Source organism: Anarhichas minor, unplaced genomic scaffold (genome assembly GCF_050575085.1).
Source record: "Anarhichas minor isolate MPS153535 unplaced genomic scaffold, ASM5057508v1 ptg000027l, whole genome shotgun sequence".
NCBI classification, from domain to species: domain Eukaryota; kingdom Metazoa; phylum Chordata; class Actinopteri; order Perciformes; family Anarhichadidae; genus Anarhichas; species Anarhichas minor.
Window position 1 is genome coordinate 10,787,645 of NW_027466473.1, and position 15,232 is coordinate 10,802,876.

Sequence of the window (15,232 nt, forward strand, 5' to 3'; positions counted from 1 at the left end):
TTTAAAGCAGTGACGCTGTAGGCGGACTAATATTAGGCCTCATCTACTTGTTGTATGGGGCAACAGTGGCCTGGCCATTTAAAATACGATATACACTCTGTGAACCAGGAGTCTAAACACACACACACACACACACACACACACACACACACACACACACACACACACACACACACACACACACACACACACACACACACACCAACACATGGCCTCTGTATTTACAGAACACGGATGAGTCAAACTGGTGTTAAGCCCTTGAGCGGTGTGTGACACACAGCCCCTAGTGAAGACTCCGTCCTGCGCTCCAACCCCAAATAAAGACATAGGCCGGTGCATTGTTGTCGTCAGTTCTCCTCCTGCTGTCAGGGCAGGGAAGATGAAGCGTTTTTCTGCGGCTGATGTTTAGGAAAGCCTTCCAGAGGACAGAGTACTGGCGAATGTTTGTATGATGTTGCCGTGCTGTATTATGATCATGAAACGAGCTATGAAAAGTGTATTTGCCTTACCTCATGCTGTATCAAGTCAGGGAGATGGGAATGTGCATCCAATCAGGATTTCAAACTGGTTTAAAACTATATAATGTTACTCTAAATCTCTGTATGTGTTTATATGATACAGGCTGGTTCTATTCTGATATCTTGAATTGAATCTCAATCAAAAATGCAGTATTTAAATGTACATAAATGATTGTATTATAGTAAAGAGTTGGTAGAAGGTGGTGGTGTATGGTGTAAATATGTGTAAATACAGTCTAATAATTTCAAAACGTGAACCAGATTAAACAGAAGTGGCTCTATAGTTTACTCTGTCAGCATTTTTCAGTTCCCTGTAGGATGTTAAACAGAGAATATCTCGACAAACAAAGCTGTGCTATGACTTAACAGGGAGGTTTTGAAGGGTCAGGGACAGAGCTCAGCAACAGGAAGTTAAACTGTCTGTATCTTGGATCTGTTAAAGTTGTGATGAAGTTCTATACGGCTGAACCGATTTAACATCGACACACCTGGAGTATAACACTTAATAATCCCCAGCATTTTTCTGACAATGTTTTAGTCTTAATCTCAATACTATTACATTGAGATTAGAAGGTTGAGATTAAATTATTTTTTCAAAGATTCTCAAATTATTAATCTCAATGTAATATGATTAATCTCAAACGAGTTGACGTCTTGTCAATTTCCTTCAAAAGCGGATCTATATTATTGTCTAATGAGCTGTGTTAAGCAACAAACACATTTCTGATAATAAAAAAAAAAGGATTAAAATGTTTTTCGTCTATCGTGCAACCGCGAAAATCTGATTTAGAACATGAAGCAGTTTGTGAAGAGATGAGTGCTTTTTAATCCTTCTCAGAGCTGCTGGCTTTCATTGTAGCTGTACACCTGGAACATCACTGCAAATACCCAGCTGGTATGACTGAAACACCTGCAGGTAGAGAACCACTGATATGGAATAAATGCAGTTAGCTGTATTAGGCTGAGATTTACTATGACTTTTCCCCAAAATCATATTATGGCATCTATTTGCTTGCTATTTGATGATAATGCTGGATTATTGTTTGGAGATGTAATTTTCAGTGTAAATGCAGATTTAAACTAAAAAACAAATCATTTTGTACCTCAAGCATATTGCCCAGTTAAATAGACTGTATATATATTTGTATAACACTTTTCCTTTTGCGAGTTTCTGTTTATAATTTCTTGTGTTTTGATCCAACTTTGTTGACTGACTTTTACACTCTCTTCTTCCCTGTCAATCTGATCTGGCCATGACCTTTGTCTGACAAATCGTGTTGTTGCTGTCACACCTTAAAACGGTTTCTTCCTGGGCGGCTGCCAGCTGTTGTTTCAGCTCTGTTTCACCTCCACCTCCAGTGTGCATCAGTCCAGGACGTGAGATCCTCAAGAGGTTGTGCTCCTGGACAAATGAGACAAATCTAACTCTCTGTCGTCATCAAAGTCACCTCTAGATCCTAACCATATCATATTCCTAACATGCCCTTTGTGAGTTTAAATCCCATGAACACCATACATTCACAATAGAGTCTAATTTCTAAAGACTTTCCATCCCTGCTTTGCATTTCAATCGTGCAAATCAATAAAGACAAAAATAATACTAATAACTTAATTTTTCCTTTTAATTGTTTTTTGTTGATTGAAAAGTAAATAGAGGTGTAGAGTGAGCACATGATAGCTAAAATCTTACGTTTACATCTTGTTTTTTTCTCCAAACACAAATTCAACAAATTAACTTTTTGAACAGTGATCTTTCTCCGCTGTCTATGTTGGTGAGAAAATAAAAATATTTTAAAAAACCTGAATTCTCACTGCAGGTATTTCCGTTTTTTGGAGTTGTTTATCTCACAGAAACCAAAACCATGAAACACCTCCCACCATCATTCTATCAAATCTTAAAGGCAGCTACACACAAATATCTCAAAGTCACGTGTCGACAAAACATCTGCATCAACTCAGCCACAATCAGATTTCTTTTTTTTTCAAATACGCCATTGGATTTTCTGAGACAATTCATTTTTTTAAATATTTAAATACCAAAATAATCATCCTTTTAGAGGAAGCATACACCATTCATATCAACTTAAACTTGATTTCAATGCAACATGGGTCATTTTCAGCAACTTTTTCCTTTTAATTTGCTTTGAAAAATCATATATTTGTCGGTTTGCTTCCTTGAACCATCGGTGGTAATCACTGAGCCTCAACACACATCTATTATTATCATCATCATCATCTGATCTTTCGGATCATGTGTTACTCAATGACATTTCCTCGCACAGCGGACGACAGACCAGATGTTGCGACGGTCTCTTAGGAAATCCTTCATCTGCCACAAAACAAAACCTCAGTAAGTGCAACCAAAGACAAAGAAATGAGGTCACTAAGCTGGGTTACCATACATTACATTTTCTGGTAGGCACAAAGTCAGAGGAATAAGCCTTCAGATAAGACCGGTATGACCAATTTAAACATCCATTCCAAAAGAAGAGTTTCACTCATTAAGGCGTACCTAATGGTGTTTTAAGACCTTATTATATTCAAGAGCTATCGCTGAAATAGCTCGAAATCAGAATGATAAAAAGGACCATCGTCACATTTAGCAGAGTATTTTGTCATATCATCGTTGTTGGTTTTCTAAAAAAGAAACTTAAATTTATAACCAAGCCCACTTTTCCTTTCTGCCCTATTTCACATTTTTTCCCTCAAGACTTCCCTCCAGTTAAAACAGCTACAAGAAAACATTTGCATGATTAATAAGTTACATTTTTATACATACACACAAACAGGGGGGGGGGGGGGGGGGGGGGGGCTTGGAAGTTGCTTGGCACATTCTCATGCTTGACCAACCTCCTACAATCTAAATAACTATACAAGACACAGTAAAACAGGTCTTCTCACACCATGTCATGAGGCTTCAGCATGTCCAGGAGATGTCCAGGAGATGAAACAAGACGCCTGCATGGTCATGATTAACACTTCTCTGCATAATCATCCTGCAAAAAGGAGGGCATACGCAACCCAATGCACTAAGTAACATGAAACAGTTCAGCTGTACACACACAGTATCTTCACATACTGATAAAGTTTAGATTCATAATTTAATCTGTATATATTGTATCTTAATATGCTGGTACCAGGTATTCACAGTGACTCTAAAATAAAATTACAAGAGGAAGTTTGTACAAGAAACAAGAGTCGGTGTGACTGACGAACGTTTGGCATCCCTTTTTGTCGGAGTATAGAGTTTGTAGTTGGAGATTAATTTGTGGTCAGCTCCGTTGGATTTCAGTGGGATTCAGGAGAGCTGCCTGCGCTTTTTCGTTGGCACTGAGGAGAAGCAGTCCGACTCCTCTGAACACGCGTTACTGCTGTTGGCGCCAACAGCAGTGGACACAAAAAGGTGAGGTAAAGGTGGTGGCAGGGGGGATGAGATCTTATCCACCTTCTTATGTTGAGCAAGACATAACCTGGGCTAAATAAGGTTCACTATGTGCCCTGTCCAGTGCTGATTTTACAAAAAAAAAAAGTGCAAGAACGACACAGAAACACATACAAACACACATCGGGGTGGAATGGTAAGATTTCACCAAGTGTCCTTACCGCTACCACTCATAAGCCATACTAAACAATTACCCAAAATAGTCACTGTAGACATCCGCCAAACACAAAACATATTTAAATACAATATCCTGCATTTTACTATTAGTTCAAGGTGTTTTATTCTGACACCTAAAGCTATGTTGCCAGCTGAAAGTAAAAGCTGCCTTTTGGCATTTTGTGGTTCAGGCCAGTAGGAGGAGATCTTCTACAGTATGGCTGCTACAATAGTGAGGTTAGAAGAAAACGGCTACAGGCAATCGTGGAAGGAAGCTGAAGCAGCTCTTTTCCTGCCATTGTTTGCGTTTTCAGGAGGGGTAAAAACCCTTTTCAGTATCCACCTTTACACTGTTTTCAACATACTTCCAGGAGGAACAAGCATGCTCAGTTCCTTTTTTATGACATTTCCAGGTTACATCCCTTTTATGTTAGGGTTTTAAAATCCTTTCTCCCTAAAAACTCCAGTGTTTTAAATACAGTACTACTGAGAAGTGAGGAGGGCAGAGAATTATGTCCTTACGTAACAGGCCTTGCTCTAAGGCCAGTCAGTTGGCATCATTACATCTTTTGAAGTAGAAGGCTGTCTACGGGCTTGTCATTGTCATCTTCCCCCTTTTTTTTTTTCTTGTCTTGTTTTGTTTCAAGGCCTTCCACACTATCAGCGCCGGGCAGAACCACACTCAGACATTGCAACTAAACGTCTGGCAGAGAGGATAGCGATACTACTGTTCACATATATTATTGGTGATACAGTATATATACGTATATACACACTTTTGGTCATTTCAGATAAGACACCACCAAACATGCTATACAGTGTCTCTCAGTCTTAATTGCCACTTTTTATGCAAGTGCTATTCAGCCCAGCTTGTCAAGTATTTGAAGCAAGGAGGTACAGTAAGAGATGCACACATACAGACACACACACACGCACAGGCACGCACACATGCGGCACACATCCACACACATACTGTATCATATACACAAAGAGAAGCACTCTGGCATAGCACGCTAACGTAGCAGCCTGAGAGCTGCACATCGGTCAGTCTATGAAGGTCATTGGATGTTGGAAATGTCATTTTGTTCTTTTTCATGGGTTGATTTGCATACTCCCTCACCAAAAGGCAGGTCCATGATTCAGGATTGAGACTGTGGTTACACACAGATTGAACAGGATGCGTGTGTGTGTGTGTGTGTCTGCCTTTGCAAATATTTACGAACAAAATCTGTCTACTGAGCGTACGAGCACGTTGTACGACTTGCATCTTTCTGCTGATTTGTGTGTGCAGCGGTGAAGCTAACAGGGCTTGTTGACGTTGCACAGCAGCTCGGTGACTTTGATGAGGCGAGCCACTGTGCTCTGCGACTCCTCCTGCAGCCGCTGGTTGTTCTGCCTGAGGCTCTGCACCTCGGCCTGCAGCACCGCCTTGTCCTCCTTCTCCTGAAAGACATCGGCACACAACAAAACAAAAGCCGTCGCTCAGATCGCTGTGGCAGGAACGGGAGGGGAGCGACAGGTACAGCGGTGGCTTTAAGGAAACTAGTGGGCACACATAAACACAGAGCTTGAAATAAAACAACACAAACAGTGTAGAGAAGCACATCACGCTGCAGTGGGGGAAAAGAAACAATCCACTGAACTGATCATTTCTTTGACAGAAAAATCCGAGTTCAGAACTTCAATTATAGTCTGTAGTCTCAGTGCTTTGTGGTCTGGCCTGCTGGTCAGACTGAGTCAGCAACTAATCACCTATAATTGGTCAAAGGTCGCAATTAATGATCATTTTCATTTTTGAATAATCTATTTTTAAATAATTGTTTGACATATAAAATGTAAAAAATATAGTGAGAAATGCCCAGAGCCCAAGGTGACAGCTTTAAAGCTGAAACCAAGAATGTTTCATTTGTGCCTCATATATATGACAGACAATTAATCAGTTTATTTTATCTGTTAATAGAATTATTATTAGTTATTGTTTGAGCACTAAATGGATACTTTATCGTTATTCTTGAGAGTCCATAGACTAAATGGTATATTTATATAATATGTGTCGAGACACAGAGACATATTCACTATTGACCAAAGATTGGACTTTGTTTTGAGAATTTAGTTTGTTTTCTGTCAAGCGGCTGCTTCCGAGATCGAGATTAAGAATAAGGAGTTCATCACATACAGTATTCTTTGACATCTACATACACGGATTAGCAGGAAATAATAAAATAGTGATGACAGGAGTTGTCGGACATACATGTTTGTAAGTATGATATTGGGGGATTTACAAATCTGAAATGTTGCTATACAAATGTCCAACATTAGGACTAAATTAATTCATTAAATAAATGTAAATGTGTTTCTGTATTCAGTGCATCCACAGTGAGCCCGCTGTGATTGAAATGGCCGAATGGACGGGAGGATTTGTACAAGTGAACAAAAGCCTGCATCAGAAAACACAAATAATCTCGCAGCAGCGACAGAAGCTGAACAATTTGAATACTTTTTCCTACCTGCTGACTCTCCCATGGAGCTCACTGAAAATATTATGACAGAGAAAAACGTTCATGAAACTCAAAGCACCTTTTGCAGGTCATCCTGCAGCCTCTTCAGCATGGACTCCAGCTGCGACACCTTCTCTTCTAGGTGGCCTGGAGAGTCACTGCAACAAAAGAGAGGCAGTGACACTTTGTCAAAATCAATTATTGTAATCAGAGAAAGTCTAAATGAATTTGTTTTCCCAGTCACAAATGAACAAGATGAATGTCTTCACTGGTGTATTTTATAGGAAGGGTTTTCTTGTATTCCTCTCCTGTTATAACACCGCCCTCATCTCATTTCAGCAAGTGAACTGTTTCACTTTGCTTTGATTGATCTTGACTTCCACTGTGGCAGCTTCAGAGCTCGAGGCATCGTCCCTGCTGCCTTCAAACCTGTACTACTCAGAGATCAATTTACTGTAATTGCTAGGTTGACAAGCAGACCCATTTTCAGCGAGAGAAGCCATCCCATGATGCATTTCGTCTGATTGCAGTTATATATAACGAACGCTTCTGGTGATGTGAACAGCATGATAATGCTTTTTGAGGAAAGAAGATGGCATTGACGTCAGATGGTTTGGGCACAATAGTGCGTTTTGAGTTTGATATTTAATTATATGACCATTTATCTTATCATTTTGGTTGGTTTGAAGCTCATTTGTGCTATTTGTAGACATAATTATTTTGAAGGAGGTTGGCAGTGTGTTTTTTATTATAGTCAATTATCTGAATCTCTCTTTTATTCAACGGATATGTGCTGAAAAAGGAAATATATATACTGTATATATTTTCCACATGTTGTGATCATTTTTCACTAACAGATGCCATGAGAGGTGATATGGAGTATTCTGTGTGAGTGTCTTTTATAAAACATTTTACACGCTCGTTGGAGACAAATTGAAAGGTGTCATCAATACTGACTACAATACGTCGGGGGGCATGAACTGCGCCTGTAAAGACTTCCTTTGAAGAAAAGCTTCACATTGGTGTTTTGCTTTTTTTTTTGGCCAACAGTTCTGGACTTTGTATGTTCAGACACAGCATGGAGGACTAAAATAAGGTGAGCAAGGAGCTGGACAAAGTGTAAAAGAGAAACAAAATGGATCAGAGTGGGAGTTTAACAGAAAGATGACAATGACAGTGAGTCAGACAAGCTGTGTGCGTGTGTGTGTGACTGCATGCGCATAACTGCAACACTAAGTCAGCAAGAGAGCTCTCTTTATGGGGGAGAGAAACCATCCCATTGACTCACACAGTTGGATGTTGCCGATAAAGTCTAAATAATTGAGAGAGAATAAACAAGTAGTGAAAAGGGTTGTGTGCAGTGATTCTGACAAAAGAATAAGAGACTAACGACAGAGATATTGAGCTGTCTGCGTCACCCCGAGTGTACTGTATAGCAACCCACCTCTCATTTGAGTCCCTCAGCTTGCCGTCTGTCTGGTCGGCTCCTGCTTGGGAGGGGTCTCCGGCTTTATGGTCTGTGGTAATGAACATTATCCACATTAATATCATTTAATACAGCCATACATACCATAATGAAAAGAAAGAGGCAGACAAAGACAGGAGATGCTCACTTTCTCTCAGTATAGAACATACTGTGATTCATACACTTATCTTCATATAGAGCGCAGATCCATTGCACTCATATGTTGTTGTTTTTTGGCCAAATTTATGTGGCCAAATGGACATTAAACTCATAAGTGATTGGTGAACATCTCACTCCAAAAACAACACGCTGGGAAGACTTTCTACAAGATTTTGGAACCAGGTGATCAGGCCTGGTTCACCTTCTTTTCAGTTCATCCCAAAATTTAGAGTCTAACTTGAATCTTGTGATTGTGGAACAAAAGTCTGGCTCAAAAAATGATTTGTGATGGTGCTAACCACTATGGACAGCTTGTTATCTTATTTTATATTTACAGTAAGTGAGGTGTGCATAAGTAAAGAGCTCCTCACCCTCTTGGGACAAAGCCTCCAGGATGCTGCGGCAGGCCGTGGCCAGGTCAGCGATGGACTGCCACTCCTCCTCGGTGGTCTCTGTCGTCTCTGAGAGAACTGAGAGAAAGGAGGTTAAGATTTAACTCGCTCTACAGTAACTAACTCGGTCTACAGTAACAAAGAGCCACCACTGGGGGGTGCTGCTGTGTTACTGCTGGTCAGATTCAGGGGCAGAATGTAGAGGCACAAGGAGGAAATGTTATAATGTACAGTATGTCGTGTGCCTGCAGGTTTCACTGAATTATGTTTCTGACTTTGTAAGATCTTTTTGACAGATCAGTTTAGATTTAACAAAAGGCGGCATACTAAAATACAGGACAATGACATCAAAATAATTAATAACAGAATTTGGGTAAATTATTACATGCAAATGTAATAAAAACTTTGACAAAAAGATCTAGTGAGTCCTTGAATTTGATCTTTTCGTTTGAAAGTTGTCATGCATTTTAACAGACTCCCTGTGAAAGAACGTGATGTGAAACAATCAGAGTCGTCAGAGGCCGCCCCCGCAAAAATCTGAAGAATCGGATGAGAGGATGAGCAAGTGTGCTCTTATGGCGGATAAATGATGAGTCTCATAGTCTCAGCGGAGGCAGAGCAGATGGCGTAAGAGGGGCTCCTTGATTTGGAGCTGCCTAAAACTCCACCCCTCCCACTACCCATCTGTCCCCCTTTTATCCCAGCCCTGGCAGGGGGTGGCAGCAGAGCAGGGGTGATATTAGATTAGCGGGATAGGGGGCAGCGGGGATGAAAGAGGAGGGACAAAGGGGATGCAGTGGGGAGCAGAGGGAGGATGATGAAGAGAGGGGTTTAAGGCAGAAACAAATCTGGAAAAAAAGGACTTTGGGGCTTAAATCAGGCAGAGATGATTTGCAAACATGTGTAATTGTTCCATTTTGGCATCATTTGAGCAGTCGTGTCAGCTGTTGTGTCTGAGAATGGAGCTTTGTGTCGAGTCCACGACCAGGGTCATAATATCTCTTTGTGCTCTTTGTCTCGTAATTAATCTACACACATTTCATTTTTTATTTAACATGCTGCCATTTTAATATTTACGGTATTATACATATATAAATATATTATAAATATTATATTATATATATATAAAAATATAAATAAAGAATTAGCAGCAATAGGGAAGTACTTACTCTTGGTGATGGAGTTGTGAAGACTTAGGGCTCGTGAATTTCTTTCAGCTCGGTCTAAACATGACAACCGGGAAGACGAGTCACTCACTGAAGCTTTGTCATCACCGAACTCAGCGGCCATGAACTTAAGACATATACGAGATAGAGATAGAGGGGAAACAACACTGTCAGAGAGCGGATGGAGCGCGCTGGGGTGAGAAACTACTCAGATGTCCTCTCGTCTCAGCCTGTCACCTGTATGTCCTCCAGGGGAACCTTGGGTTTGACAGTCAGGATCAGATCAGGTGTGGCGTCCCTCAGCTCGTTGTCATAGATGTGGCATTTCCCCTTCAGCCCCACGTTTTCGTACACGTGCCTGTCCAGACCGAGAGGGAGAAACGTGATGGTGGTGGTGGGGGGGGGGAAACACAAAGCAAATCTGTTGTTGATGCTTTGTGACATTTTTCTATCCAATCCAGAGGTCAAAACAGAAACTGGAGCACTTCGACAAGCAATCTCCAGGATGGCTTAGGTTTAGGCCTGATTGAGTTTGCAATCCTGCACTCACAAAATCATCCATCAAAAATATCATATCTGATGCGGCTTCGGTCAGATGATTTGCGTGACGATGAAAAGCAGTCAAACTCATTTTGGTGAGCAGCAGAGTTTAATATTATCCTCATGAATATTTTCTTAAGCACAATTTCTGCTTCAAGCTGTTGTAGCTTTTTGGAGTTCTCAGGGTGAAAATGATTTGTCTGGCAGACACAGACATGCACTTCTGCTTTTACAAAGGTGTTTTTCTCTCTCCTTGGAGCTTAATACTTGACATTCTTGTGTCTGTCAGACCTTGATACTCAAGAGGATGAGGGAATGCAATGCAGACCACGGTAAAAGGGATTTTTGATGACATTTACATGATTTCTTAACTTGAATCTAAAAAAGAAAAATGTAATCTATTGTAATTTTAATGTTTTACTGCTGAAGAGTTAAAGATCTGCTGCGCAACCGTCCAATCATCTATGTGAATTTTCTAATGTGAAACATAATTTAAAACCTTTTGCATTAAGTAAACACAGTTCAGTGAAGCAGAGTGACACATTGCTTGGCGTCCTTTCACCGTACCCTGTCCTTTGCAGGAAAAGTGACGCACTACGACTCTGAGATTAAATTGTGATGAGTCAGCTTCCGTTTGAGGATATTTTCAGCCATGCTGGATGATTTCAGAGCCTTTTTACCTGACGGTCTCCCAGTTTGCAGATGTTAAAGATCTCTCAAAGCAGCATTTTTTTGTTATTTATATTATATATCTCTCTATAATATCTTCAAAACACTCACATGTCAGGCTATGAGAGCTTGAATGAACAGTGGCATGATCTTTAGTAACACTCACCCATCACACGAATCCCTGTAGGTCGGCTGTCTCTCCAAAGAGCAGCTGCGTGTGAGCTGCGAGCCGCTGCCCTCCTGGCTCTGAATGGCTGCTTGGTCCTGCAGAGAAGTGGCCCGTAGCAAAGGTAAGCTGGGCGGCATGAGGAGCGAGCCATAACGTCTCTCACTTTGCCCTTCATCACACGACTGTCCTTCGCCCTCTTCGGCCTCCACCTGCACCTCGAACTCCGTCATGTCCGCTTCATTGACCCCACTCTCGTTCAGCTTTTCCTCCTTTGCTTCTCCTTCCTCCTTCTCCTCCTCCTCCTCTTCTTCCTCCTCCTCCTCTTCCTCCTCGTCATCATCTTCGTCTTCCCTCTCGTCCAGTACCCAGGCCTCTCCAGACTGATCCTCGCCGGGTTTACACTCCGCATCCTTGATGGCTTTCTGGTACAGCTCGGAGAAACTTCTGCAGAACATAAATCAACAACATACTTAGTAAGAAGAGACACACTTCACAACTCACAGCTCTCTTTTCGGCCCAGCCTCTCATCCCACTGCTGAGTCATAAAACTAATCTAGAAGCCAATAACAAAGATGAGGTGGACATATGAGGTGCTATATTTGCCTATTATATCCCTTTGGGAACACAGAACTCTACTTCCTCTCAATAATTATGACATCTTTGTGGCAATTTGTGCTTTGTTGTCACAGAACAAGCATTTCAGCAATGAAATATAAATAAACCAGTGGGATCCACTCCAAAGCTGCAGAGGTGTCCACTTTAATATTGGTTTTATTTGTTTTAACAATTGTGTCCACAGCTGTTTCTGCCCTCTGTCCGACTTCAGCTGAGTGGAAAGTGTGCTGTTAACAGTGGGAGGCCCTTTGCCAGTGTGATTACAGATCATTAGAGGGATTGATTGGTTGTTGGCCAGCTGGTGTGACACTGATGGCAGGCCGTCATCAACAGCAGAGTGAGCCGTGACCCCAGAGTGTGGGCACCTCTCTTGTTTTCCTTAACCGACTTGTCCCACTGACCCCCTCCTCCTTCTTTGCTGTCAAAACTTTCTCTCACCGCCTCACTGGGACTATTATCCACTTTCTGGAGCACGCTTTATACCCATGAGCCCCTTCTCCAGTCTCTCCCTGTGTCTGTTGACCCATAAGTGCCCTTGTTAGTGTTCTCTTTCTCCCTCTCCTCCTCCTCGTATCTGCAGCTTCACCCACCTGCGTGGCTTGCCGTTCTCGTCAGGTGGGATGACAGTGATGTGGATCTTGTGCGCAGTGCGGAGCAGCCTGGTCCTCTCCTCGGGGCTCAGGTGAACCAGCGAGTGGCCGCACAGTCGCACCACGCGAGCCCACAGCTGCAGGCCTCCGCTCTCAGCGTAACAGAACCGCTGCAGCTCCGTCACGAAACCCTCCTCGTTCATCAGGAAGCCGGGCTGTCCGACGCCGTCGCGCAGGGGGGTGACCTCAAGAGCCTCACATCCCCGCGTCACCAGCTGCAGATGAGCGGAAGATGATGAATGAATCAGAAAGACATAAACCACCCACTGAAAAGTTTTAAATACGAACACAATCACCCACCTCTAGCCTCTGCACCACCTCGCGTATATCCTCCGCCTGGCTCTCCATCGCACTGATTGAAACAGACTCCCCACGCTCGTAGAAGATATCCAAGCAGGGCCCCCCCTCCTTAGTCTCTGTCACTGCCTTCCAGCCGATGACATCTCGACAGGAGCAGTTAAACACCACCCTGCGCGTGCACCTCTCAATGAGCACCACCGACTCAGCAGACACCCCGAGCAGACAGGGGAGCCTGAGTTCTCCAGCCTCCCCGTCATCTCCACCGTTGACCATCACAGCCCACACCAGCGCCCCAGCACTGTGCAGCTCGGCCCCTTTGGCGCCCTTCAGCTTGTCTTTGCGCTTGCCACCCAGAGAGAGCAGGGGGAACTTGGTGGAGGAATCGATGGGTGTGGTGGTCACATAGTTTTCAGCCAGGTCCTTCAGGTATTCCTGCCGTGTGCGGGTGGCCATGGAGCGGAACTTTTCTGACTTCTCCGCAGCGTTTTCGGCATTCACGGCCTTCGCCAGGAGAAAGTCTCTGAAGGCGGGAGAGCTAGGGAATCGAGCGCCCTTAGGGAAGAGTGGGCCAAATAATGGCATGTCTTTAGACCGTGTCACGGCCACCCTGAGAGGGAAAAGAGTGAAAGACAGGAATGCTAGAGTAAGAGAGAGTGCAGAAGAAGCATTCAATCCATGTCTTGTTTTTCCGAGCTTGACTGTGGACTGTAGTGCTCTCCAGAATAACAAACAATTACACTGAATCTGCTGCAGAGGAGCACAGATTTGTGTTTCCTCCTGAGCGGGCCCATAACTACTATGATGTATGAGACCCATGTGTAAGAGTGCACATAGTAACACCCATCTTTACATTGACTTACATGCATATCGTGAATGACGTGGTCAGTAAAATTGTTGTTTTTTTTGTATTTTTCTTAAAGCCCAGAACATATTTTAGTTCACTACTTCCTATGACACATAGGATGACCATGAATTTATTGTCTCAAGAAACTTGAGGGTGAAAAGAGATGTATTTATTTACAGCATAGTGGAAGAGGTATGATCAGACCTGTAATAGGTGTTGTCAGTGCAGGGCTCATGGACCTGAATGATGATGAAGACATGCTGGAAATGGGAGCGGATGGACTTTGGCGTGAAGGGCAGGGCGCCCGGCTCCTGGAACACGATCGTCACAATGTCGTTACCGATGTGTCGCTTCCTCAGCAACTGGAGAGGCAAAACAGAAACACAGAGAGATTTATTTAAGAAGCGGGCACGAGTCATTTTAGTCAACGAACCACATCTCAGTTTGCCATGTTTTATATCTCAAGAATCTACAAGAAATGTTCAAGAAGCAGCTAAAGAGATTACTTTTAATGCTGTTAATTGAACTAAAGGCTAAGTCAAATTAAATTAACAGTAAAATAAGCAACTCTAAGTGTTCTCTGAAATAAGCTTGTGTGTCCATGATCTTGCTATTGTTGTTAGCACAACTCAATGCTCCAAAATGACTGTTCTTGGGAAATTAACAAATGTTGTAACTTTAAGTTAATTAATTATACTTCTTTACGACAAAGAAAATAATTTTTCTTACAAAATAAAAAAAATAGAACTTTTAAAAAACAGCTTAATCAAGATATTATTACATCACAAACTGTTGCTGCCAAAAAGCAGCAGAATGTAAGGGCTTCGTCACTAACATGTTTTGTTTCATTTAAACTTTTAATCTGTCTTCACATGTCATGTCCAGTCTCTTTGTAAGTGGCAGCAAACAGGCTTAAACCATAAACTTCATATAAAGAGCTGACAGTCAGCCTGACTGAGAGGCGCCTGTGAATACATCCATGGTGGGAGTGAACACCGGGGGGCAGGATTTGTATGTCATGCTTGTTGCGGAGTACAGAAGCTTTTTCTAAAGCGTTTACAAAAGCATGAAGTCTGAACAGAGATGGGTAATGAAGGTTGTACCAAGACTGATGCAATTCTATATTACGAATAGACGTGAAACGTTTGAGAAAACTTGGTATTGGAAAAATGGTTCGGCAACACAAAAGGCAGGAGAAGGAAATCAAATATCAAATCTCTGTTGAAATATATATGGGTTGTATTTTTACCTGTTGCGTGTTGTTGGCTGTGTACGGCAGCATAGTAGACACGTGAAACATAATCTCATAGTCCTGGTAGCGCGTGTAGAGCGAGTGTGTCCCAGTTGAGTCCGCTACACAAGCAAAAGACAAACAAGAAACACGCATCACACAAAGAGAAGGACAGATAGGGATTCAGCAGAGTCAGTCAATGTTTATGAATGAAAGACTAAACTCAAATTGTCACATTCAGGGTCCGTCTGATTTGCTGTTCTCTGCCGCTCACTGAGGGGAAAACAGCTGTGAGATAATCAGCAGTGACTATGCTATTTTGCAGGCATTACTCAGATTACATGCGGCTAGATAGGAGTTATCTTAGGCTTTCAGTGGTGCACTGATGCCCTTCGGATAATGGTCCTGCGACAAGGTG

The 15,232-nt window shown here is 42.3% G+C and overlaps 1 protein-coding gene across 7 annotated transcripts in view; it reads right to left on the minus strand.

Moving 5' to 3' along the window:
- Positions 1-2,126: 2,126 nt before the first annotated feature.
- Positions 2,127-15,232, minus strand: part of sipa1 (signal-induced proliferation-associated 1) — a 31,764-nt gene continuing 18,658 nt past the window's right edge. For 4 of the 7 annotated variants that reach the window (XM_076102493.1, XM_076102490.1, XM_076102491.1 and 1 more), the window contains exons 7-17: positions 14,833-14,936; positions 13,788-13,945; positions 12,740-13,346; positions 12,380-12,654; positions 11,172-11,618; positions 10,034-10,154; positions 9,800-9,923; positions 8,610-8,708; positions 8,059-8,131; positions 6,694-6,772; positions 2,127-5,559 (exon numbers count right to left, since the gene is read on the minus strand). In XM_076102493.1, the coding sequence (XP_075958608.1) occupies positions 5,416-5,559; positions 6,694-6,772; positions 8,059-8,131; positions 8,610-8,708; positions 9,800-9,923; positions 10,034-10,154; positions 11,172-11,618; positions 12,380-12,654; positions 12,740-13,346; positions 13,788-13,945; positions 14,833-14,936 (2,231 nt within the window). In that variant the 3' untranslated portion in view covers positions 2,127-5,415. Of the gene's footprint in view, positions 5,659-6,693; positions 6,773-8,058; positions 8,132-8,609; positions 8,709-9,799; positions 9,924-10,033; positions 10,155-11,171; positions 11,619-12,379; positions 12,655-12,739; positions 13,347-13,787; positions 13,946-14,832; positions 14,937-15,232 lie in introns of all 7 variants that reach the window. The other 3 variants (XM_076102497.1, XM_076102495.1, XM_076102496.1) reach the window with 3 other exon arrangements.